At 42.0% G+C, this 26,485-nt stretch overlaps 1 protein-coding gene across 4 annotated transcripts in view; it reads left to right on the forward strand.

Moving 5' to 3' along the window:
* The window catches only part of TJP2 (tight junction protein 2), a 124,249-nt gene extending 106,372 nt beyond the window's left edge, over nt 1-17,877 (forward strand). For 2 of the 4 annotated variants that reach the window (XM_061132782.1, XM_061132779.1), the window contains 10 exons: nt 289-476; nt 1,337-1,432; nt 2,147-2,226; nt 2,629-2,839; nt 9,535-9,635; nt 10,839-11,051; nt 12,332-12,442; nt 13,650-13,979; nt 15,459-15,544; nt 16,955-17,877. In XM_061132782.1, coding sequence (XP_060988765.1) covers nt 289-476; nt 1,337-1,432; nt 2,147-2,226; nt 2,629-2,839; nt 9,535-9,635; nt 10,839-11,051; nt 12,332-12,442; nt 13,650-13,979; nt 15,459-15,544; nt 16,955-17,120 — 1,582 coding nt within the window. In that variant the 3' untranslated portion in view covers nt 17,121-17,877. The remainder of the gene's footprint in view (nt 1-288; nt 477-1,336; nt 1,433-2,146; nt 2,227-2,628; nt 2,840-9,534; nt 9,636-10,838; nt 11,052-12,331; nt 12,443-13,649; nt 13,980-15,458; nt 15,545-16,954) is intronic. The other 2 variants (XM_061132780.1, XM_061132781.1) reach the window with 2 other exon arrangements.
* Nucleotides 17,878-26,485: the final 8,608 nt, after the last annotated feature.

The raw sequence follows: 26,485 nt of genomic DNA on the forward strand, positions 1-26,485 counted from the left end.
AAAGTAGAGTAAGACAGGGCATGTCTGTACACCAGCCTAAGCAGAACAAGCCATGTCAGCGTGTTTATTACTGAGCTACTCCTGGTAGATTTCATGTGCACCCAGCTTTTCTCTGCCTCCATCCGGATGAGAAAGCACCCATGTTTCTCACCCCTGGCATTGCTCATTGTCACGCTGCATCTTCTCTGATCCAAGTCCGTAAGTGATAGTGACTGGATTTAGTTAGTGACGCTCACATTTGCACATTTCCTGACTTAAGAACTTACTTCCCCTGGCTTCTTCTCTCAGAGCGGAACAAATGGCCAGCGTTCAGAATGCCCAGAGAGACACCACCGGGGACAGGGCAGACTTCTGGAGGATGCGCGGCCAGAGATCAGGTGTGAAGAAGAACCTTCGGAAGAGTCGGGAGGACCTGACCGCCGCCGTGACGGTCAGCACCAAGTTCCCAGCCTACGAGAGGGTTCTGCTTCGAGAAGGTGAGGGATCCATGTGGGCCAGGAAATGATCTGACTGGGCTCAGAGCCTCTTTTTCTTCATATTTAAACTTTAATGGTCACGTTCCAATTTATCTATATCTCTTAGGCGAAGTGAGCTGACAGTTGGAATCATATTTCAGCACGAAATAAAACTTACAAAAAACTGAACTGTGCAAACTTGTATTTCTACAACCTTGGTTATTTTTTATTTTAATACTACCATTCAGAAGTTTTTATATATTCTATAGAGCAAAGTTTATCTTGAGTAATAGTGAGGGGAATGAATTATAATAAAAGAGCTTTTACTCTTCAGAAAAGAGCTGGGCTGAATTGGAGATGGAAGAACACACAGTTTCTTTTATTTAGTTGTGTTATCAATGTGTGTGCTCAGTTGTTACATCATGTCTGACTCTTTGTGGCCCCATGAACTGTATCCTGCCAGGCTCCTCTGTCCATGGTATTCTCTGGGCAAGAATACTGGAATGGGTTGCCATTTCCTTCTCCAGGGGATCTTCCCAACCCAGGGATCAAATTTGGGTCTCATGCGTCTCCTGCATTGGCAGGTAGATTCGTTACCACGAGCACCACCTGGGATGTCCACTATTTTGTTATCAATACTCTGTAAAATACATTTGTTTCTTAAGAGCTAAAGACTTGGAGGTGTCTTCATGGCTTTTCTTTTTTGTTAATTGAAGTACAGTGGCTGTATAATATGTATGAAATCACAGGTGTACAGTTTTTAAAGATTATACTTCATTTGTAGTTATTATAAAATATTGGCCATATTCCTCATTTTGTAAAATATATCCTTCTAGCTTATTTTACACCTAATTTCATGGCTTTTTCTTTTCTCATTTCAGCTGGTTTCAAGAGACCTGTCGTCTTATTTGGCCCCATAGCAGATATAGCCCTGGAGAAGTTGGCAAATGACTTGCCTGACCTGTTCCAAACTGCTAGTAAGTCTGTCAGTGATACTTTTTCCTCCCTCAACTTTTATTTAGGAAAATCTCTAACCTGCAGAAAAAATAATGAACACCCACATACCCTTCACCTGGAATCACTTGTCACCAGGTAACATGTGCCATCTATATTCTTCCCCCATAGACACACACATAGACACACACACACTTTTTACAGTTTCTGCTGACGAATTTAAAAGTTTAAGTTGTAGGCTTTATAACACTTCCTACCTCTGTGAATCTCTTAATTCTCCTCCTATACAACCATAATACCATTATCACAACCAGGAGATTTAACACGGATACAATAATGTTATTTTGTATATAGTCCCTTTTTCAAATTTTATCAGTTATCCCAATTATGCTTTTCAAGGTAAATTATTGTTTCTTTTTTAAGTTCGGAATGTAGTACTTTTGATTTTTATATCTTTCTGATCTTCTCCTTTTTCTAAATTATTTTGTGGCATGATATTTTGAACAGTCCAAGCCATTTGTCTCATCGGATGCTCCCTGTTGGCCTGGTCTGTTTCCCTTGGTTAGATTTTGGTGAAACAGGTAGTGCTGGTCCTTCCCATTGCCTCTTATTAGGAGACAATGAATGTCAGGTTTCCTGTCCTAGTTGATGCTAGGAGGGCGGTACTTGGTTGTCATTGATTTCTAAAATTTTATTCAGTAACCCCCTCCCTGCTTTATTTTTTTTTCCTTTTGCAGAAACAGAACCAAGAGACGCAGGATCTGAGAAATCCACCGGGGTGGTGCGGTTAAATACCGTGAGACAGATTATTGAACAGGTAAGAAAAGTCACCTGAAGGCCACGCTGTTGGAAAGAATAGGGTCATGGTTTGCTGCAGTCTTTTTAAGAATAGAGTCTGCATTTTAATAATTATTAAATGTTAGTAAGCTGAATATAAATGTAAGCTGTTTCATTGTGTGACAATCAGTGAATGTTCTGTGAACCAATGTATTGATTGTCTCGGAGTTCTGAGCATTATACCAAAAACTTGTTAATTGATTTTCTCAGAAGTTCTCATAGATTGGTAATATTAAAGTGGACCTAATGTGAAGGGAAACGTTTCGGCTTTGTGATACACATGGGCGCATTTTATCTGATGCGACCTTTACTTATTAACACAAACTCTTTGATGCTATTTGGCTTTTACCCATTTACGTCATCTTTCCCCCATTTCTAACAGGACAAGCATGCGCTCCTGGATGTAACGCCTAAGGCTGTGGACCTGTTGAACTATACTCAGTGGTTCCCGATTGTGATCTTTTTCAACCCAGACTCTAGGCAAGGTGTCAAAACTATGAGACAGAGGTTGAATCCATCATCCAACAAAAGTTCTCGGAAGTTATTTGATCAGGCCAACAAGCTTAAAAAAACGTGTGCACATCTTTTCACAGGTAAGTGAAATGTAAAATGTACTCTTTGCTCGAAAGTAAGTAATGAGGAACTGTAGGATGGAAGGAATAGGAAAATAATCTGAATGGAAAATAGTTATCTGAAATTCTGTTTATGACTCCTCAAAAAGGAACTAATCCTATAAAGTGAGTATACTAGACTCATGGTGTTTGTATATTTAACTTTGTAAGTTTGACTGTTTGAACATGATCATAAAGATCCATAATACACAATACCTGGTCATTTTGATGAGGTTCAGATTTTTTGGGTGGGACTACAAGGCTAGTGATTAAGCCTGGCATAGCACTGAGTACCCATATCTGTTATGGGCTGTGTCATTCTTCTCTTCTTACTATCCATGCGTACGCTGACTTACAAGGTGATAGGAACTTGGTTTCATTATTTTAAAATGTCTCTGAGATAGCCTTGAATATTCTGGATATTAGATGATATTAAGAATCTCATTAGATGATATAAGAATTAGATGATATTAAGCTATTAAGAATTTGGGAGCTTCCCTGGTGGCTCAGACGGTAAAGCATCTGCCTACAATGTGGGAGACCCAGGTTCAATCCCTGGGTCGGGAAGCTCTCCTGGAGAAGGAAATGGCAACCCACTCCAGTATTCTTTCCTGGAAAATCCCATGCATGGAGGAACCTGGTAGGCTACAGTCCATGGGGTCACAAAGAGTCAGACACGACTGAGCGACTTCACTTTCACTTTCAAGAATTTATTACTCCTGTGTTTAAGGTGAAAATGATACTGTGATTATGTTAGGTTTTTTTTTTAGAAGTTCTCATTTTTAGGCATGTATGGTAAATAAGAGTATTTATGGATGACCTAATATCATATCTGGGATTTGCTTAAATAATCTTCAGTGAGGAGAGTTAGTGTGGCTATAGACCAGACTGGCCAAGAGTTGATAGTTGTTGACGCTGGGTGATGCATTCATGATGTATACTCTTCTCTCCACTTTGGTGGAGAGAAGTTTTGGTGTCTAAAGTTTTCCGTAATAGGATATTTTTTAAAATTCCTGAAATGAAGACCTACTGCTGCTATTATTCGTGAAAGTAAAATGATTTAAGAATGTGACCTTTTTAGTAACTGAATGTATGCACTACCTAAAAATACGGTAGTACTGTGAATGTGATATAATTAAGGGTTTAAAAGGGTTGCATGAAGTTTTTGGTCATGCAGTTTTATGGAAGCCACATGTAGCAACTGTGTGGATATAATTAATATCCTTAGGATAATGATAGCTCTGTGAATTTGGGCTTCCCTTATAGCTCAGTTGGGAAAGAATCTGCCTGCAATGCAGGAGACCCGCGTTCGATTCCTGGGTCGGGAAGATCCCCTTGAGAAGGAAATGGCAACCCACTCCAGTGTTCTTGCCTGGAGAATCTCATCAACAGGGGAGTCTAGTGGGCTACAGTCCTTGGGGTTGCGAAAGTCGGACACGACTTAGTGACTAAACTGAGGTCAGCACCAGTCATCATCAACCTGTGCCGCTCTTAACTTATCTGACGCTGGGAAGGGAAGAAGGGGAGAGTGTGAATGAATGTCTCCATTAGACCCTTGTTTTCTTGTTACTGGCTTTTCTTATTAAAGAGTGAGATGCACTACGTACCACTATGGTGAAGTGCTCTAACTGAGAGGTCATCTAACCAAACGCAGAGAAGGAAGTGGTGCTTCATAAACTGGATTTTTGTGAATGTAGAGTCAAGATTAAGCGTGTGCTTTTGGTATGTTCATATATGATCTTTCGTTTGTTTTACTGCTACTACTGGAATTATTATTATCATTACTGTTTTTATTACAGGAATAGCTAACAGTGGTACAGCCTTTCATGGGTGCTGTCTTCTTAGGCCATAGGAAAGGCCAGGTGATTTCTGCATGGTCACACATTAGTGTATGGCTGAGCCCAGACTAACACTGTGGTGTCTCTGACTGTGTGTCCAATATTCTATATACTTCACAGCACAGGCGTGTTATCCTAATGAATGGGGTCTTATGTTGCCATTCCTCCGTTTAACAGATAATTCATTGAACTTGAGGTCCGTGTGATTGTGATGCATGTTAAATCTACGCCCACTTCATTTCCCCCCACCTCCTTATCTTTGCGTAAGTCCATTGAACGGCTAGGGGCTTCCCTCAGAGAGTTGAATTTGGGATTCATGTGAGGATCTGAGATAGGAGGCGGGGAAATAATGAGCTGTAGAGGAAGAGCTAGGATGAGGGAGGCTAGGCGCTGGCCACTTCATTGGTCTGCCTTTGAGTCAGCCTCATTTGCTGACTCAGTCTTCAGGATGAGTGGAGCAGGGTGCTGAGTAACTTAGAAAAGGATGGCCTTTTTCGGCCTTTTGCAGAGGCTTAGTTTAACTCTTGAAACTCTGTGGATGGCCCCACTGAGCACTTTATATGCCCTGTGTCTCAACCTGGCCAGGTTGTGACTTGATGGTGTACGCCAAGGCCAGAATCCCAAGTTTTTTTTTTTTATGATTTTTAATTAATGGCATTTATGGCATTAAAGTGAATTAATAGGGGCTTCCCAGGTGGTGCTAGTGGTAAAGAATCTGCCTGCTGGTGCAGGAAATGCAAGAGATGCAGGTTTGATCCCTGGGTCAGGGAGATCCCCTGGAGGAGGAAGTGGCAACCTGCTCCAATATTCTTGCCTGGGAAATCCCATGAACAGAGGAGCCTGGCAGAGTCCACGGGGTCACAAAGAGTTAGACCTGACTGAGAGACTAACAGAACAACAACTAAGCAACAAGAATCAGATTTACATCGGTGACAACAGTCATCAAGCAATCCCTTCACACACACAATGAATTAATTAGTGGGGAAAATAGAGCTGTGATGAACAGTAATTCAAAATCAAGGCTTATGTTGCAGGTGGATTAACAAACTCGATGAATATCTTTCTTGTTTCCTTGTTGCACAGTAACGAGAAAATCCCATTTTCCATAGATGAGTATTTAAATTTGACAGTATTAAAATGACTCTCCTTGAAATTACTATGTAATAAAAGTGATTGAGTAGGAGAACTGAAGATCTGTAAACAGTGTCTTGATAAATTGTTAGTATTTCAGATGTAGGACAAATCAGGGCTTAGTGTGATATTAATAGTAGCTGATTACAAGAAAAACTAGCATTGCTAGTTCTTGTTGGTTTACTTTTTTTGTACTGTTATGCATAATATTATGTCTTGCTCATTTTTGAAAGGTATAAATTATTTTGTCTTTTGTATTTTAACATATATATCCGTTACTGTTTTTACAATATAATGAAATATCTTTTACCTAAAATATAAAAATTAAAAAAATTAAAGCAAAATGACTCTTCTTGCAAATTCAAGGTACTTCTCAATTATGCAGAGATGACAAGGGAAACTTTATTCTGAGATTTGCCCAAAAGCAAGTTAACTTGTCAATGTAAATTAAAATGTTAGGCTTCCCAACCTTCCCCCATCACTTTAAAAAAGTTACTGTAGAATAATACATTTTGCATGCACATGTTACAAAAGCTATTTTTTAAAACATGAAGTTTACATTACATATTTTCTTGGAATTGTTGAACATGTTTTGCTAAAGCACTCAGTTTGTGATTTAAAGACCACAGGAATGGAATTGTGGACTTAGAGATCCATGCAGAGCCATCCTTTGTGTGAAATTGTGGGATTTTTAAAGTATCACAGGATGTTCCAGCACTTTTATCAGTTTCCCAGATTTCATTGATGTGAAATTTGTAATTTACAGATCATTACTTTAATTACATTAATTTGCAATTAATGTATAATGCAGTCCTAAGACTTTGGAAGTGGTGAATAAATGCTATTCATTAGTGATACTATTTCATACTTTTTCAAAATCTTTGTTACATATTATAAACCTTTTTCTTTGCCATAATACAGTGTTTGAGACAGAGAAGGCAATGGCACCCCACTCCAGTAATCTTGCCTGAAAAATCCCATGGACAGAGGAGCCTGGTAGGCTGCTGTCCATGGGGTTGCTGAGAGTCGGACACGACTGAGTGACTTCACTTTCACTTTTCACTTCCATGCATTGGAGAAGGAAATGGCAACCCACTCCAGTGTTCTTGCCTGGAGAATCCCAGGGACGGGGGAGCCTGGTGGGCTGCCGTCTATGGGGTCGCACAGAGTCAGACACGACTGAAGTGACTTAGCAGCAGCAGCAGCAGCAGTGTTGGAGAAAGCCTAGTGGGGAGGAGTGAATCTTGTACCAGTTAAAAATATCCAAACTGCAATAGGCAATTCTTGATTTCCCAAGGATATGTAGGGACACTGAGGACCACAGGAAGCAGACGGAAGTTGCCACCCTCCCTGGCTGGGCACCTTGGTTGATTTTTCTCCATTTAGAGTCCCTCTAAATGGTAGCCCTGAATAGCATTTTGAAATTTAATTTATATACCCTATAATTCACCCGATTTAAGCATGCAGGTCAGTAGTTTTTAGTGTATTCAGAGATGTACAGCCATCACTACCACCCATTTTGGAACTGCTCTATCACCTGGAGAGGAACCTCACACCGTGACAGTCACTTCTGATCCTGCTCACCCCCCAGCCTCACGTGTCGCCGTTGTCGCCTTGTGCTCCCCCGCCTCCTTGGTTGTGGAAGGAGGAGCAGCGCCGAGCGCACCCGCGCCTGGGCTGGCAGTGGGTGCCCTCAGAAGCCCAGGACTCCCGGCCGTGATGGAGCCTGAAGGAAGCTCCTTCTAGTATTTCGCTTTCTGGAGTTTGAGAGATGTATCTAGTCTATCCAAGGGAGCATGAGTCTAGTCCAGAGGTTGGAAATGACAGGCGGTAACCTGATGGCTTGTAGTCAAAGAATCTGAGAAACCTAAAGAGCAAAAGTCAACAGTAAACCAAAGGAACTTGATTCTAAGAGAAAGGAAGGCAGCATCATGGCTGTGCTCCCACCTCTTAAAGAGAGGTAAAGTGCATGATTTGAATGCTACCTACTCAGTTAGAAATGACTGTTTTTTCTTTTTTTCCACACACTAGACGTCAACGTGAATTCAGTAAGAGGCTTCTGGCTTGTTTCATTTTATCAGGGGGCATGAACATATTTTCTGCATTTTACAAATGGCCCTTTTAACTTTAGATTTTCCTCATGATAAATACAAACTGTACTCATCTTAGACAACTTCAGCATAAAGCTCAAAAAGGTAGCTGAACATTCTGTATACATTTAGTGGAGATCACTAATTTGTCCCTGGGGTGCCCAATGTCACTTTTGTTACCAAGAGGACAGTCATCTTTACAAGATACTATGACAAGGCTTCCCAGATGGCGCTAGTGGTAAAGAACCTGCCAGCCAATGTAGGAGATGCTGGAGATGTAAGTTTGATCCCTCGGTTGGGAATGAACCCACTCCAGTATTCTTGCCCGGAGAATTCCATGGACAGAAGAGTCTGGCAGGCCACAGTCCATGGGGTCACAAAGACTCTGACACAACTAAGTGACTAACACACACACACACATGATAAGGGTACAAAAATCCAAGGAAACAAGGTTGATTTTCTTTTAGTTGTCCCAGGTATCAGTTTATTCAAATACTATAAATAATTAATAGCCCAGGAAATTGTCAGCTTGTTCAGGATTTTCCAAGGTCAATTCTGGGACTTTTTAAATGAAAGAATGCTGTATGTTACTGGGAAGAAAATCTTGAAGCAAAATTGCTTACAAAATTTGCTTTCTGGTTCTTTGGAGTTATTTATAGAGAAGTATGCAGATTACAGGATAGGTGGAGCAGGCTGCCTAACAACTTTCAGCAACAAGATCCAGTTTTCTTTTGGGTGACACATAATGGCCTTAATAATAGGCCATGATGATGTAGCTCTAAAAAGTACTGATTTACTTGGAGTTTGATCATTGTAGGTCCAAAGTATTGCTGAAGAATGATCACATATATTTTACTGGTTGGTATTTTATCCTGGTGCTCTAAATTCATGTTTCAGATGGGCTGAGTCACGCAGTGGCTGAAGCCATAAGCTCTAAAAGCAGACTTCTGAGTTTGCATCCAGGCTTTTCCACTTGCTTGGTGTGAGGCCTTAGACTAGTTACTTTCACTGCTGTGCCTCAGTTTTTCATCTACAGAATGGGGATGATGGCAACATCCACCTTGCAAGGTTTGTTTAAGCATAAAATGAACTAATCCATGTAACGTATTTAGGAAAGTGCTTGGTCAGTCTTAGTAAGTGCTATTATGTAGGATGTATTTTGTTCAGAATAGAAAATGTATGTCCCATGAATACACACCTGTAGAGTTTGCTTAGTCTATATCTATATTCTGAAATGTTTAAGCCTATCAAAATGACATACATTTAGTTTTTTATTGGAGATAAACAGTACATTGGTATATATTTTCCTTTTACTGTTCACGTCTATATATTGATTTTTTTAAATACGTACTTTTATATTTTATTTAGATGTGTTATTGTTGCTCCCGAAAGCACACTCTTTAAAAATGTATTTTTTTAATTTGTTTTTTAATTAGAAGAAAATTGCTTCACTGTGTTGAGTTGGTTTCTGCCATATAACAACATGAATCAGTTATGATTTTATATATGTGTGTGTGTGTGTGTGTGTGTGAAACATGACAAGTTAGGGTAAGTATGTCCAATAAGTTTTCTAATAAACGTGAAATTGAGGCACACCTTTTGGTTTACATTTCTGTAGCTACAATCAACCTCAATTCAGCCAACGACAGCTGGTTTGGCAGCTTGAAAGACACGATTCAGCATCAGCAAGGAGAAGCAGTCTGGGTCTCCGAAGGAAAGGTATGTGACACAGATGCTCTGCTGCGAGGTGAGAGTCTGTGTCTGAATTTTTTTCTCACGAGGGTAGTGAATGTAGTAAAAACCATGCACATTTCGAGTGATCTCAACATACCCTTCAATTGTTCAAAAATTTGTAAATTCTCTGGAAAAGTAATAAAACGAAGGGACTTTTACAAGAAAAGCAGAATGGGATACATGCGGCCCTACATTCACTTCCCTTTTGCTTTTAATGTAGTGACTAGTGTTGTGTTCCAAGCACACTAATCAGAGCTTACAAGACCTTGTGCTGAACTCTGCAACTTATTACCAGGGGCCCGGGACACCCAGAGTGGAGATGAGGGGTTAGGTTGAAGGTGTGGAGAACATAGTTAAAAATTAATAGAAGGAAGAAAAGCTAATGGAGTTGGAATCGTTGTGTTAGAAAGAAGGTTGGCAGAGGATGAGTTCTAGGGATTTGAGTAGGTGATGAGAGAGCGCTAGAATCTGGTATAGGCTCCTAACCTTGGCTCACTTCTCATCTGTGGAGGGAGTTCCCACAGCCCTACTGCAGGGAGGAAGCAGAGAAATTATAGAATTCCCTGTGGTACTAGGAGCCCTTGGTGCTGGTATTCTGTGGTCCAGCTGATTTGAGGTCATTTGTGAGACATTCAAGGTATGATTTTGTTGCGTAAGTGCCTCTATTATCAATTAATGGTTGAGTCCTAGCCCTGCCCTTTAGGAACTGCATGTTCAGTCAGAGTATCTAGCATGTGCTGACTGCTTACGCCCGCTGCGGCTCTGTGCTAGCCACTGTGGTGAGAACAGGCTGAGCACGATGGAGCTTCTGCCTTCAAGGATTTGAGAATCTCGTGGGTGAGTGGAGAGGCATTACAGCTCCAGACAGCATGCACTTATCGCTGGGAGACCAGTTCAACAGAAAAACTGGAGGGGAGCCAGATTCTGGAAGAAAAGTGCACAATGTGAGGAAGCCTGATGGATGGTGGCAAGGAGAGATAGGGTGGAGGGTTTCTAATTTAAATCTCTACACACAAAATTTACATAGTCATTTAAAGCCAAGTGATTTCAGGAAGATAAAGGTGAACTTCCTTTTCTCGAACAAGTCAAGGTTTCAGTCCCTTGGCTGTGCCCTTGGGAATTTTCTTGAGTCCTCACTCCCAGGAGCCATGTCAGATCCCACTGACCCTCCGAAACAAATTCCTCTAGATGGAAGGGATGGATGATGATCCCGAAGACCGCATGTCCTACTTAACCGCCATGGGCGCGGACTATCTGAGTTGCGACAGCCGCCTCATCAGTGACTTTGAAGACACCGACGGTGAAGGAGGCGCCTACACTGACAATGAGCTGGATGAGCCAGCCGAGGAGCCGCTGGTGTCTTCCATCACCCGCTCCTCGGAGCCGGTGCAGCACGAGGAGGTGAGGCGAGGCAGGCCCGGGCAGCAAAAGGAGGTTCTGGTGTTTCACTCGAATTGCTCTGGCCAACAGCTTATTCAGGGTGCTGAGGCAGGTATTCCTAAGGGTTGGAGTGGCTGATGTCTAGGGAGCCTCTCATTCCAAGCTAATGCCTGTGTGATTGTGGATGTGGTCCAGAGGGGAGTGGGACAGGAACCAAGTGCTGGGAGAGGTTGAGTGACCAGCACTCACCCCACAGATGCCCCTGGGCATGACGTCATGATGTGAGGCCAGCTGTCCAAATTACCGGTGGGGCATTACTTTTAAATACAATATTGTTGTATTTACTTGTAACCTTTGATTAGGTCTCTCTCTGTACTCTTAGGAGTCTGTGCTTTTTCTTCTCCACCCTACCTTTAACCTTTCTAATCTTGCCAAAACTCCTGAGTGTTTCCCCATCAGTTTCCTTCTCTCTTGTATTTCAGTTTTTTAATTGAGTTTATTGATTAATTATATGTCTGATCTCACGTACTATGCATCCACTGGCCAGTGAGTAGACTGCTTCTGTGATTCTAGAAATCACATTGCTAGCACTAAGTTAGGACCAGAGCAGTTATTGGTTGCACCTCAGAGAATACCGGGATAATGACCTTTGCAGACAAGAGTCTCCATATGTTTGGATTTCTGTGGACTTCTCTTTAGCAGTTTAGGTTGTTTCAGTGAATTTTATTCTTTACGATATAGAAGGACCAAATATATAAGTTGAAAGGAGGAACAATTCACCATGACCAAAAAGAAAAATTAGTATATACTGTCGGACAAGTTGTAAAAAGTAAATTAACTCATGAATGTCTGCAGATACAGTTGAGCTAATGCTTTAAAATGTTAACAGCTGGGAATTCCCTGGTTGTCAGGTAGTTAAGACTCCACACTTCCACTTCAGGGGATGTGGGAAACTAGGATGATACATGCCACATGGTGTGGCCAAAAGCAAAAGAAAAAAAAGAATAAAATATTAACAGCTGTTAGTGAGAAAGCTTTACGAAAGCCTCTTGTTTTCTTACTGTAAAGGGAGAGATGAGCTAGTTTTGGGAAAAATATACCTTAAGCGCTTGCTAATGGGAGAGTATACCAGGTATCTGCCTTTTCAGTAAAGAAGCACTGGATCAGTAGCTCAAATTACACACATTAGGAACCTAAACATCTTAATTCCCCGAAGTTTGAAGAACTCCAGCAAAGAAGACCAGTGCTCTCTTCTTCCTGCTGGGATGTTCTTGTTGTGAATGAACCTTTATGTCTTGTAGAGCATAAGGAAACCCAGCCCAGAGCCACGAGCTCAGATGAGGAGGGCTGCTAGCAGAGATCAACTTAGGGACAATAGCCCGCCCCCGGCATTCAAGCCAGAGCCGCCCAAGGTACGTGGCTGGGAAGCCCAGGATGGGAAGGAGGAAGAAACACATTGAGCTCACCTGGAGCTCCTGCATAGCCAGGGCAGAGCATGCCCAATAAGGTGGCGCTGGATTATGGTTTTGACCAACTGGGTTCTCTACTGGAGCCTATCTTTTGGGTGAATACAAAAAATTAAGAAATGGCAAAAAAAGTAAAATGGAAAGGCAGTTTTAAAAGAGGGTACAATGTTAGGACTGTTAGTGTTTGTTTCCTTTTGTTTTTTATTTGTTTGTTTATGTAGAAAGAATAAAAGTTGAATACTGCATGCCCAGAATCACATGTCAATAGAATCTGTTTTTCTTCTTCTATCCAATTAAATTTTTCTGCCCATAATCTGATTTAGATCCACCTGAAAAAATCCTCCCTGATGACTTGCTAAAGAAAACAATCACCACTATTGTTTACAATGCCTCTTATTATGACGACAGTTTATTTTTTAAATAAACCATTGTCCAGAAAAGAACCAATGTGAGAACACATGTCATATGATTTTTTACCCCTCTCTGAATCACAGCTATAACTATACGCTTTCCCTTGGAACCCAGTAAAGTTTCTCTTCCTAACTCAGTGCTTTAGATAAGAAGAAAGAAATAATTCATTGTGAGCTTTCAGAGGTAATTGGTGACCTAATAATATAGATGAGTGAAAGTTTACAAGTGGCCTAGGATGGAAGTATGAAGACAAAGTGGCCATCAGCATGATATTCTCCCTCACCGCTCCCCACCCCAGTCTCCTCACTTCTGGGTGGACCTCTGGGGACCACCCATGTCCCCACGTCCACGTGGACCAAGGCACGTCCCCTCAGCACGGTGTGAACTCGGGAGCCACTCTTCCATCCTGAAACCTGACTTGTTTTGAGGTCCTCTCTAAGATTCAGATCTTCTCTAGGACAGAGTTAGGTCTGATCCACCTCTAGCACTTGTAGGCCTCCCAGCACATCCCCAGCACCCTCTTGGTTTTTTCGAGCACTTAATACTCTTCCGTAGGGAGTGAGGTAGGGCTCTGGATGCCAGGTCTTGGCCATGTACCTTGTCGTATTTGATTCCTTGCTGAAGTGGAATTTGTTGACCACCTTTGGAAACTGATCAGGAAATGGAGTGTATTAAATCACTAATAGAGATTTGAAAATAAACTGAAAGCTCAAGGTTAAAACTATGTCATTGCTCTCTGCAGGCCAAAACCCAAAACAGAGAAGAATCTTTTGACTTCTCCAGATCTTATGAATACAAGTCAAACCCCTCAGCCGCTGCTGGTAACGAAATTCCAGGGGCATCTACCAAAGGTTGTCCTCCTCCTATTGCAGCGAAACCCACTTTTGGACGGCCTGTACTGAAGCCCTCCACTCCCGTCCCTCCCCCAGAGAGTGAGGAGGCGGGAGAGGGCAGTGAGGAGCAGCACAATGCTCCCAAGTCTGTCCTGGGCAAAGTAAAAATATTTGAGAAGATGGATCACAAGGCAAGGTTACAGAGAATGCAAGAGCTCCAAGAAGCACAGAATGCAAGGGTAATTGTTTTCAATCACTGGGTCATTTTAGTGCGTCAGCAATAGGATTTTAAAGAAGTTTCATCGCAGTGTGATGATTTACAGTCCTTTTGCCACTGCCACAAACATGAAAGAGTATGTTGACATGCGTGATACAAAGGCACATCCTATGGGTGTCTCATTTTCAGATTGCCAGCTGTTAGCACATACCTTTTTCTTCCAGTCAAGAAAACCTGACATTGCAGGTGAATAGGATTCTACTCTTTGTGCTTCAGAACTTTATATTGGGTTCTGGAATAGGAAAGCGTAACAAGAGATTCTATGGCCTCTTCAGAATTATTTTTCACTGTAACATTTGTTAAGTAAAGGTTTCTGGAGCGTTTCGGCCCAGTGGTTATGGGAGTTTTCTTCATTTAAATTTGTCACAACAATTGTAGTGCTTCTGGGCCTTTTTCTTTTTTAGAGGGGGAAGGTAAGGGAAAAGAAGGATTTATTACCTGCAGCAAGTAAGGAGAACACGAGGGATCTTTTCCCAAAGCAGAGTCTCCCTGAACTGCAAATTTGGGGAGGTTTAAGACTAAGGCTCTATGCATATTCATAAGGGGGCTTGAGCAGAGAAGACTGCAGCGTGGAATTGGAACAGAGGTTGACAGAGTCCAGGCTGTAGTTGATTGAAGTCAGGAGGGTCCACATAATTCCGTCCTCCAACTGTGGGGGGGCCTTAGTTCCTGGTGTCAGGACTTACTGGAACTCAGGTTCTTTATATCTCACTGCAGAAAGAATTCAGTGAGAGACACAGTAATTAGTAATAAAGTGGATGTATTTAGAGACATACATTCCACAGACAGAATGCAGTCTGTCTCAAAAGGCAAGAGTGGCCCTGGGAGAAGCATACACTATGGGCAGAGTGTGGGCCGTCCCAGAAGGCAAGAGATGACCCACGCTCTTTTTCTTTTTTGCTTCTTCTGGTGATAAAATATACATGGAACTTACCATCTTTAACATTTTTAAGTGTTTGGTGGCATTAGTATATTCACATTTTTGTGTAACCATCTCTATCATCAGTCTCTAGAATTTTGTCATCCTCCCCAACTAAAACTCTGTGTATATTAATTATTCCTCATTTTCCCCTCCTCCAGCCCCTTAACCACCATTCTATTTTCTGTCTCTATGAATTTGACAGCTCAGGAGCCTCACAGAAGTGGAATCATACAATATTTGTCTTTTTTGTGGCTGATTTATTTCACTTAGCATAGTGTCTTGAAGGTTCAACCATGTTGTAGCATGTGGCAGACTTTCATTAGTTTTAAACATTTTTCCTATTTGACATTTACCACTAGGCATCACATACAACTCTGGAAACTAGAGGTTTACCTCTGTTTTTCCTCTTCTCGGTTAAAATGGGATTGGAGAATGGAACCAGCAGGAAATGAGCAAGCTGATTGGCGAGTCACTCATCCCTTCCCTCTTGTTCTTTTTTTACTCCCATAATCTCCACAGATTGAAATTGCCCAGAAGCATCCTGATATCTATGCAGTTCCAATCAAAACACACAAGCCGGACCCTGGCCCACCCCAGTACACAAGGTAAGGGCTGCTCTGAGGATATAGGTCTAAAAAAGGGACTTGTGTAGGACTTTGATGCTAAGAATTTTTTTTCACCTACATTTCAAAGTAACGAAGTTTGTGTTTTTTTTTTTTCCTCCTGGTAAACTGTTTACTTATTCAGTCAACTTTAAATATAAAGACCATAGAGTCAAACTTTTATGGTAGTGTTGATTGTGTGTGAACACTAAGACAGTGGTGTTGTTGTTGTTTAGTTGCTCAGTCATGTCCGACTCTTTGCGACCCCATGGATTGTAGCCCACTAGTCTTTTCTGTCCATGGAGTTCTCCAGGCAAGAATACTGGAGTGGGTTGCCATTTCCTTCTCCAACACAGTGTAATCACTGACAATCCAAGTCAGTCCTATTTAGACCCATTGGAGCCATATGTGTGCGTGCTAAGTCGCTTCAGTCATGTCCATCTCTTTGCAACCCTATGGACTGTAGCCCACCAGGCTCCTCTGTCCATGGGATTCTCCATGCAAGAATACTGGAGTGGGTTGCCATGCCCTCCTCCAGGAGATCTTCCCCACCCAGGGATCAAACCAACATCTCTTGCAGCTTCTGCATTGCAGGTGGATTCTTTACTACTGAGCCACCGGAGAAATTCAGTTGGAGCCACAGATGCGTTAAATTGTGTTAGGATAGTGCATAAGCAAAATTCCTAGGGTTTAGATGCCAGTTGTTTCACTGTTAATATTTTCTAGCTGTTGGCCAACAAGTTCAGTAATCCTTTTGCGTCACTTAGCCAAGTCAGGCTGTGTGTGAGCTGTGGTCTGAGGGAAAGGGAACATCAATTGACTGGTGTTGGTAGGATGCCTTATTTTTAAAGTGCTGCATAAACAGTAGTGATTATCACAGTGTCTTCCTGTTGAAGTTTTACACTGGGTCATTTCTTGCATCCGAGAATAGTAAACAAAATCACATTTTCTTGCAGCTATTCTGACTGCAAACTGGAGTCTAGTTTTACAGCTATAGAAAATTAGAGGCAAGTTTCTTGTTTACCAGTCAGATAGTGGCACAGCTGACCAGGAGGCCCCGGCAACAGAGGGGACTTGGTATAATTGACTAAAACTGGTGAAGAACTCGCTCTGCTTGTGAACTTTTAACCAGTGATCTCAGGAAGGCACCCTCATCGGGCTGGAGGGTTCTTAGGTCAGAGTATGTGTCTGTCTTCCCCACTCGCTACTTGAGTGGGTATCGGCCTTGACCTGTGATTCCTGTCCTCAATTCCACCACTCTGTGAACCAGGAGCGGGGCCAGGAGTGCCCTGGTTTGTCAGCAGAGGGTGACTCAGGTAAGTCATCCCCCATGGGCAGTGGCCCACGGCATGCGGCACGGACGGGCAGGGAGGCCCGAGCTTTGGGCTGCGCGTAACCCTCTCTCTTTGTTAGTTCCAGGCCCCCCGAGCCACAGAAAGGCCCTGCCAGACTTTATCAGGATCCCAGAGGAAGCTATGGCAGTGATGCTGAGGAGGAGGAATACCGGCAGCAGCTGTCAGAACACTCGAGGCGCGGTTATTACGGCCAGGCTTCCCGATACCGGGACACGGAATTATAATGCCGGGGTTTTGCCTCCTGTGTGCTACACGGGAACAGCACTCCCACCAAGCCAGGGAGGATGGCTTATTCCAGTTTCAGCGCACTGTGGCGATGGCGGGCACCTCCTGGGGAGCCCAGGGGACTGAGTCTGGGGAATTGAGGGCTTTGGGCTCAGAATTAAGAGAAATACTACAGTCTGATACTGTTACCTGCTTCCACGGACCAAAAGCTGTATTAATTCTGTTTGCGTATTTTTAATATGTATATTAAGAAATGATAACTATTTTTCCTTATTAATAGCTGCCTTCCAGGACTGTTTCAATGAGAGACAGAATGTGAAAAAGATAAAAAATACTGTCGGACTCAAAACTAAATTCAAAGAAGTATTTTATTACAATTCTTTAAGTGCCTTTGATGAGAAGTGTCTTCAATTTTCTTCCTTTGAAGCTTTGCAAAGCCATAATGGACTAAAATATTTTGACTAAATTTTTATACCTGTTTCAGAGCTACGGTTTTCTCTGCACTATCATCTTTTTAAGGCATTTGTCTTTGTAATATTTTCCTTAAATTCTGACTGTATATTGTAATATCTATACTTGGTAGTTTGGCTACCACTGCGAAATAGCTTGAAGACTGAGAAGTTAATATAGAAATATTTTGTCTGTTTAAAATCATGTGCTCCACAAAAGCATAAAAGTGCATTTCCAAAAATGTGTATATTGACAGCAGCCAGTTTTATAATTTAATAAAAAGGAGGACATTGCAATCAATAACGTGCTTAGTGGTGAATTTCTATGTTACTTCCTGTGTTAAAGTGCATCTTTTATTTCAGTTACTGATCATGAAAATGAGGACATAATAATTGCAGATTCATAGTGTGTGCTTTGACCATTGCTGCCTAAATAGATAGTTCTACTAGTGTTGGCCATTTGGATTATTTCCATTTTTTTTTCTTTTAATATGAAATGCACCTTTTTATATATAATCCATTTTTAATTAATATATCAATGATCAGCATTTTAATCCTTCACAGCAGATAGGTTCTCTGAAATGGAATTACTGGGTGAAAGCAGAGGAACGTTTTTAAGGCTCTTAATGTTTACTGCCACATTGCTTCCTAGAAAAGTTGCATCAATTTATACTCCTGTATTTACTCTTTAAAGGCTAAAATATGTTTGAAATTCAAAAAAACCTAGGAATTTAGGCTTGTGTAAATTGGAATTGGAAGTACCTTGAATTTAGGAAAGGAGAAGAGTCTTGGTTCCATTATGGACTTCTTGTAATATGAATTGACACAATGATGATAAGCACGTGTTTTAGTTGAGTTGGAAATTCAGCTTACTCATAACTTATTTATATTATAAATGTATCCTTGGTTGTGTCAGTGGGTGCTGTAATTTATAAACCATTTAGTGCAACACCGTGAATTGAGCAGGTTTCAAGGCACTGACTCAAATCTGCGTATTTCATAATAAAAGCCACCTTTCGTGGATAGAAAAAAATGGTTAAATATATGATGGTTTGCTTTGCTTCTGCTCTTTAAATACAGGAATGAGTCCTTTTGCAAACTTTGGGAGAAGGGGAAAGGAAGCTTTTGAGCAGGAGCTGTGCTGTCCCTGGCTGCAGCACTTTTCTGTGATGAGTTAGGTGGTGCGCGCAGGAAGGAAGGATCTCTGTTCCCTAGAATGTTCCAGCAGTGCCCAGTGGATCATCAGTGTCTGCCCTCAGTTCAGTTGCTCAGTCATGTCTGACTCTTTGCTACCCCATGCACTGCATGCAGCACTCCAGGTTTCCTTGTCCTTCACCAACTCCCAGAGCTTGCTCAAACTCAAGTCCATCGAGTCAGTGATGCCATCCAACCATCTCATCCCCTGTCATTCCGTTCTCCTCCTGCCTTCAGTCTTTCCCAGCATTAGGGTCTTTTCCAAGGAATCAGTTCTTTGCATCAGGTGGCCAAAGTATTGGAGTTTCAGCTTCAGCATCAGTCCTTCCAATGAATATTCAGGACTGATTTCCTTTAGGACGTACTGGTTTGATCTCCTTGCTGTCCAAGGGACTCTCAAGAGTCTTCTCCAACACCACAGTTCAAAAGCATCAGTTCTTCGGCACTCAGCTTTCTTTATGGTTCAACTCTCACATCCATACATGACTACTGGCAAAACCATAGCTTTGACTAGACAGCTTTGTTGGCAAAGTAATTTTAATATACTGTCTAGGTTGGTCATAGCTTTTTTTACAAGGAGCAGATGTCTTTTAATTTCATGGCTGGAGTCACCATCTGCAGTGATTTTGGAGCCCAAGAAAATAAAGTCTGACTGTTTCCATTGTTTCCCCATCTATTTCCCACGAAGTGATGGGACCAGATACCATGATCTTAGTTTTCTGAATGTTGAGTTTTAAGCCAACTTTTTCACTTCCTCTTTCACTTTCATCAAGCGACTAGTTCTTCGTTTTCTGCCAAATAAGGGTGGCATCATCTGCATATCTTAGGTTATTGATATTTCTCCCAACAGTCTTGATTCCAGCTTGTGCTTCATCCAGCCCAGATGTACATTTGCATGATGTACTCTGCATATAAGTTAAATAAGCAGGGTGATAATATACAGCCTTGATGTACTCCTTTCCCAATTTGGAACCAGTCTGTTGTTCCATGTCCAATTCTAACTGTTGCTTCTTGAGCTGCATACAGATTTCTCAGGAGGCAGGTCAGGTGGTCTGGTACTCCCATCTCTTTCAGAATTTTCCACAATTTATTGTGATCCACACAGTCAAAGGCTTTGGCATAGTCAATAAAGCAGAATTAGATGTTTTTCTGGAACACTGTTGCTTTCTTGATGATCCAATGGATGTTGGCAGTTTGATCTCTTTCCTCTGCCTTTTCTAAATCCAGCTTGAACATCTGGAAGTTCACGTTTCATATACTGTTTGAAGCCTGGCTTGGAGAATTTTGAGCATTACTTTGCTAGCATGTGAGATGAGTGCAGTTGTGTGGTAGTTTGAACATTCTTTGGCATTGCCTTTCTTTGGGATTGGAATGAAAGCTGACATTTTCCAGTCCTGTGGCCACTGCTGAGTTTTCCAAATTTGCTGGCATACTGAATGCAGCACGTTCACAGCATCATCTTTAGGATTTGACATAGCTCAACTGGAATTCCATCACCTCCACTAGCTTTGTTCGTAGCGATGCTTCCTAAAGCCCACTTAACTTCGCATTCCAGGATGTCTGGCTCTAGGTGGGTGATACACCATCCTGGTTATCTGGGTCATGAAGATCTTTTTTGTATAGTTCTTCTGTGTATTCTTGCCACGTCTTCTTAATATCTTCTGCTTCTGTTAGGTCCGTACCATTTCTGTCCTTTATTGTGCCCATCTTTGCATGAAATATTCCCTTGTTATCTCTAATTTTCTTGACAAGATCTCTGGTCTTTCCCATTCTATTGTTTTCCTCTATTTCTTTGCATTGATCACTGAGGAAGGCATTGATCAGTGAGGAAGATAAGAAAATCTTTCCTTGCTATTCTTTGGAATTCTGCATTCAAATGGGAATATCTTTCCTTTTCTCCTTTGTCCTACCCCTTTTAAAGTCATATTCAGCTTTGTCCTGGGGAGGATTTAAGGCTGCCTACCATATATATGGAGGTTAAATAAGAAAAAAATAGGTGCTAGGCAAATGAAGAAAGAGGAAAGAATATCAGAATAGGAAGGACGAACATGAGTGAGGATAGTGTTCACTTTACGTGCAGGAAGAGAGGGAAGGTTTTCCGGAAATCTGTCCCCTCCCCTTTTCTTTTTATTCTGTGGGGTCTCATTTTGCATCATGCAATCGTGACCACTTTCTTGCTAAGAGGATTTAGGAGGTCCTTCCCTTTCTGTGGCCTTCCCTTGTGGCTCAGTTGGTAAAGAATCTGCCTGCAATGTGGAAGACCCAGGTTTGATCCCTAGGTTGGGAAGATCTCCTGGAGAAGGAAATGGCAACCCACTCCAGTATTATTGGGCTTCCCAGGTGGCTCAGATGGTAAAGTTCCTACATGCAATACGGGAGACCCGGGTTTGATCCCTGGGTCAGGAAGATTCCCTGGAGAAGGAAATGGCAACCCACTCTAGTACTCTTGCCTGGAAAATTCCATGGACAGAGGAGCCTGGTAGGCGCTAGTCCATGGGGTCACAAAGAGTCAGACATGACTGAGTAACTTCACTTCGACCTCACTTATTCCTTACTGTGTTCACTGTAGGGCAGTAGCATAATTCCAAGGACCATTCAGTAAAAGTTCTGGAGAAAGCACTGAAAACTGCAGTGTAGAAACTGCCCTGCCTTCTGATCTAATCCACAAATAAAATTCTAGAGCACTCAGGGCCATTGCCTCTCAAATAGCAATATGATCTGTATGAACCCCCAAGGAAGATAAGTTATCCGTCCTTCTGCAAAGTCTGTTTTACTCAGAGTTGGGGGTGGGTGTTTGAAGCCCAAGGTAGATCGTGCAGCAGAATGCAAATCTCCCACGAGTGTGCAGGATAACATGGGGGACTTACGTGATGTTTTGTATCCTCAGAGGTCGCTGGGGCACCTTCCGCCCTCTGAAACTCTCCATATCCGCATGGTAGTCTTGCCTCATCAGCAGCATCTCACCAAAGTCCAGCATAACCTGTCTGTCCCTCACTTCACTGCTTCTGTCAACCTTGACTTTGTCTGGTGAATGAAACAGCCGGAGTTGTGCAGTAGAGGATGGGGGAGATTGTTATTTGGGTCACAGAACCCAAGACCAGGTTTTGAGTGTAAGTAGTTTGTTTGGGATCTTGCCTGGAGAATCCCAGGGACGGGGGAGCCTGGTGGGCTGCCGTCTTTGGGGTCGCACAGAGTCGGACACGACTGAAGTGACTTAGCAGCAGCAGTTTGATTGGGAGATGCAGGTAAACTGCAATGGGAGACCAGAACTTAATCCCGCCCCCCCACCCCACACACACCCAGGAAATTCTGCTGAATGGCATGAAACACGTGCCTCAGAGTTTTCCCAACTCAAGTGGTGGGAGAGCCAGGCTGTTTGTTCTAAAACCAGCTGGCTTTAGACTGACTGAGGGCTGCTCAGGTCAAATACGCTTGCATTGATGGGGGAGAGGGTGTCCGGACCCCCTCCCTCTCCTCAACTACCCCTTCCTTCAGGCAAAGCAACCCAGAGGCTGGCAGTTGGCAGGCTGGAGCAGGCAGCGGTGCACGTCGTGAGGAACCCTGATGGCACGTATGATGGTGATGATTGGGCTATCAATCTACTGAGGCCTCCAAGGGGCGGGGTTTTTTCTGTCTGGTGTCTTAGAAACATGGGGGAACATGAGAAGAACTAGGGACCTATCCCCTAGGGAGAGTTGGGGGGGGAAGCCTACGTCCATGTATTAGTCTTCTCCCGAGAAACAGAACCAGCAGGATATGTATGTACAAAGAGTTTTATTTTAAGGACTTGCTCCCACTGTGGAGGCTTGTGCTCTGCTGTGCTTAGTCGCTCCGTCATGTCCAACTCTTTGTGACCCCATGGGCTGCAGCCCGCCAGGCTCCTCTGTCCGTGGGACTCTCCAGGCCAGAATACTGGAGTGGATTGCCATTCCCTACTCCAGAGGATCTTCCCAACCCAGGGATCGAACCCAGGTCTCCCTCACTGCAGGCGGATATTTTACTATCTGAGCCACCAGGAAAGCCCAAGGAGGCCTAGTAAATCCCAAATCGGCAGTCTAGGTCAGCAGACTAGAGACCCAAGGAAGACTTGGAGGCTTATTGGCAGAATTCCTTCTTGCTTAGGGAAGATCAGCTTTTTTCTATGTTCATGCCTGACTTGAGGCCTATCCACGTTATGAAGGACAATCTGTTTTACTCTAAATCCACTGATTTGGATGTTAATCGCATCCCCCAAATACCCTCATAGAAACATCAGAGCATTTGACCAAATAATCTTGCCACCATAGCGCAGTCCAGTAGACACAAAATTAACCATCACAGTACCCTTCACCTTGTAGGCTCCCCCTGTAGCTGTATATCTCATCCAGTGGTAAAGCTGAATGAACCAAAAGAGGGAAAGTTATATTTACACCTCTTTATATATTCTATATGGTACACATTTCACATGCATATATTATCTATATATTTTGTTTTAAATAATACATACAAAAGCCTTAAAATTTAAGAGCAAAGAGAGGATATATGTATACCTATGACTGATTCATGTTGAGGTTTGACAGAAAACAACAAAATTCTGTAAATTAAAAAATAAATTAATGAATAAAAGGAATTCAAATAATAGTGTTGAGAAATCCCCATAACAATAAGGTAGTTGACATTTTAAAATAACATTTAATGAAATGAGGTTTAAAATAAAAGACTGAATGGCAATTAAAATATTTATATGTATGTATGGAGAGGGAGATAAATACAGCTCTTCACATTGCTATCCTAGCTTTTTTTTAAGTCACCTCTGTATATATACAGGTATAAAATTGACACAATTCACATTCCACAGACTAGTAGTGATTGCAATGGCAATAGTAGTAGTTTGGTATTTGTTTTGTACAATGAAAAGTGTGACGTGGTTTCATTGCTTCTGCACTGTCCTCAGATGTTGTTCTACCTCAGAGAGGACCAGAGTCCAGGTTCCTCTGTCCTGAGCTTGAGTCTCTCTCTAGGAGGAATGATTGGGGAAAAATACATTGACTGATGTAAATCATCCTTGGAGAGATGTGTTGAGTTTAATGAGAGTAGATCTGTTTCTGAGGACAAGAGAAAGGAGTGGAAAGAAGGAGGACTTGGAAAAAAATAAGAGGAAAGGGCTGGAACTGGACTAGAAACTTCTGAACCTCCTTTCTCTTCCTTCCCAGAATCCACACTGAAAGCTCTCTTTTCTCTCCACCCCTCAGCCATTCTAAAACAACCCCTTTAGGGACTACCATAAGTATAGATGGACCAGAGGATCTGTGGGAAACAAATGGTGAATACGCAAAAACCCCATTAGAAGCCTAAGAAGAGGGAATTACAGCAAAGATACTTCAGAAGGATTTGAGAGAGGGGATGGATGTGGGGGAGGGGGGGTGGGGGGGGCAGGGAAGGTGGGTTCTGAATCTTTCCAAATGAATGCCCCTTTGAGCCAAAGTGATTTGAATTTAAGGCATTTAAAAATAATCAAAATGATGTTTTATACCAATAAATACACTAGCACGTTACTACTCAAAAAACAGTATGATGGGCCAGGATATAAAGCCGCTAATCCAGTCCCTTCCCAAATTCAAATGTTAGTTCCCCCGATATCTGGTTCCCTCATTATCCCTGTCCTGCTGAGGCAGCCCAGAGAGCTTACAAGTTCAGATTCTGGAATCAAAATAATTTTATGTTTAAACCCCAATTTTGTCAAGTATAGCATAGAACCTTAGGCAAGGTGCTCAACTATCCTTAAGGCTCAGGTTTTGCATTTATAAAACAGGGATAGAAAACTGTAACACTGTGTTGTGGATTTTGTGTGACACTTTAATCAAATGAAATGTGTAATATGTTTGCAACAGTAGCTGGCACAAAATAAATGTTCAGTAAATGTAGCTAGTAATACTCTCAGTCCCATATTAGTTTAGAAATCTGAGTGGTATCTTTGATTTTCTTATTTTTCTTCCAAAAGATGACCTACTTTATTCTATGTAAGAACTATTTTTACTTTGTCCCTCTGTCCCTTTTCCCACAGCCACTACCCTAGTTCAGCTGCTTATAAACTCTCTAATTCTCCACCTAGCTAGCAGGCAGAATCATCTAACATAGACCTAAGAATGTCTCCTTGCTGCTTCAAAAAAGAGTGATGACTTTCTACTACTTAGGACAACGTTTAATTCTTTCATTTTTTATTGAGATATAACTGACATGTAGTACTACTGTGAGTTTAAGGCATGCAACTTGTTGATTTGATACATTTACATATTGCAGTAGAATGACCACCTTGGTGTTAGCCCCTTTCATGTTATATAATTGTTTCTTTTTTGTGATGAGAGCAATTAAGATCTAGTTTCTTAGCAGCAAAGTTTAATCTTTATCATGGCATTCAGGTTTCCTGCAGGTTCCCTTGGATTCTGCATCACTGGTTCCACTTCTTCACCTCTCTGTGTATCTATGTTCTTTGCCGTATGACTTTACAGTTTCTTCCACTAAAGAGTCGGAATCTATCTCCCCACCCCTTGGCTTTGGATTGATCATGTGGCTTGCTCTCCTGAACCTCTGCCATTCTATTCCAGGAAACACCTCAGACCACCTACTGTTTCCTGGGTAGGGTGAGAGGAATGTGGAGCAGAAACATTCTAGATGAGCTCAGCTTAGATCAGCATATATATGAGAAATATTATACAAGTGTTGTGTGCAGTCACTGAGTTTAGGGTCGTTTGCTTTATAACAATAGACTCCTACAGCCTTTTTCAGGTAAGTTTCTCCTTCAAAGCCCAGGTATATTCCAATTTCATAGAAGGACACGTCCCCAGTACATTCCTTGAATTATCTGTTTCTTCTGCTGGGAATACCTTTCTTTTCTTCACCATTTTTCAAAATCCTAGTCATCCTTCCAGATTCAGTAATGTATCACATTCCCTGTCAGGCCTTCTCTGATGCCCTCAATCAAATTTAACACTGACTCCTTCAGTAAGTTTCTATAGCCCTTCATCTGTATCCTCTGATATTCTAGTCATCAATGTATAGAACTACTCCCCACTCACTCCTCAACTTCCTTAAAAGGGATGTTTGTTGTGTGTGTGTCTTTTACTCATCATTGTATCCTCTTCAGTGTCCTGCATATATTCCAGAAATGTTTGTTGGAAAATGGGATGTGGAGAAGGAAATGGCAACCCACTCCAGTATTCTTACCTGGAGAATCCCATGGACGGAGGAGCCTAGTGGGCTACAGTCCACGGAGTCGCAAAGAGTCGGATATGACTGAGCGATTTCACTTTCACTTTCACTTTCAACCCTCAGCTGAAAAGACTTTCAGCTCTTGTGTTTGCTATTGATTGTTTTCTTGAGTTCTCAAAGACCTGTGACCATATGTTTTTTAAGTTGCCTGTTTTCTAATTGCATCACTTTACACACTGTTGTCTAATAATATGTGGTATTTAGAATGCCTTCTTAATTATTTTGAGCAGCCATTGCCTGTATTTTCTTAGCACCTCCTTGGTTGTCTTATGTGAACTCATCTGACAGGGAAACGCAGCTTTTTTGTTTGCCCTCTCTGCATACTGGACCGTCTGAGTCAGTGTTCTAACTCATCCCTGATGGTCTCTGAGCTACTGTTCTACCAGACTCAGTAGTTTTGTGCTTCAGGAATTTTTCGGTAGAATTGGTCCTATTAGGAGACTCTTGGTGTCACCTTTGTTATCTTAAAAGCT

The sequence above is a fragment of the Dama dama genome, chromosome 29 (genome assembly GCF_033118175.1).
Source record: "Dama dama isolate Ldn47 chromosome 29, ASM3311817v1, whole genome shotgun sequence".
Classification (NCBI taxonomy): Eukaryota; Metazoa; Chordata; class Mammalia; order Artiodactyla; family Cervidae; genus Dama; species Dama dama.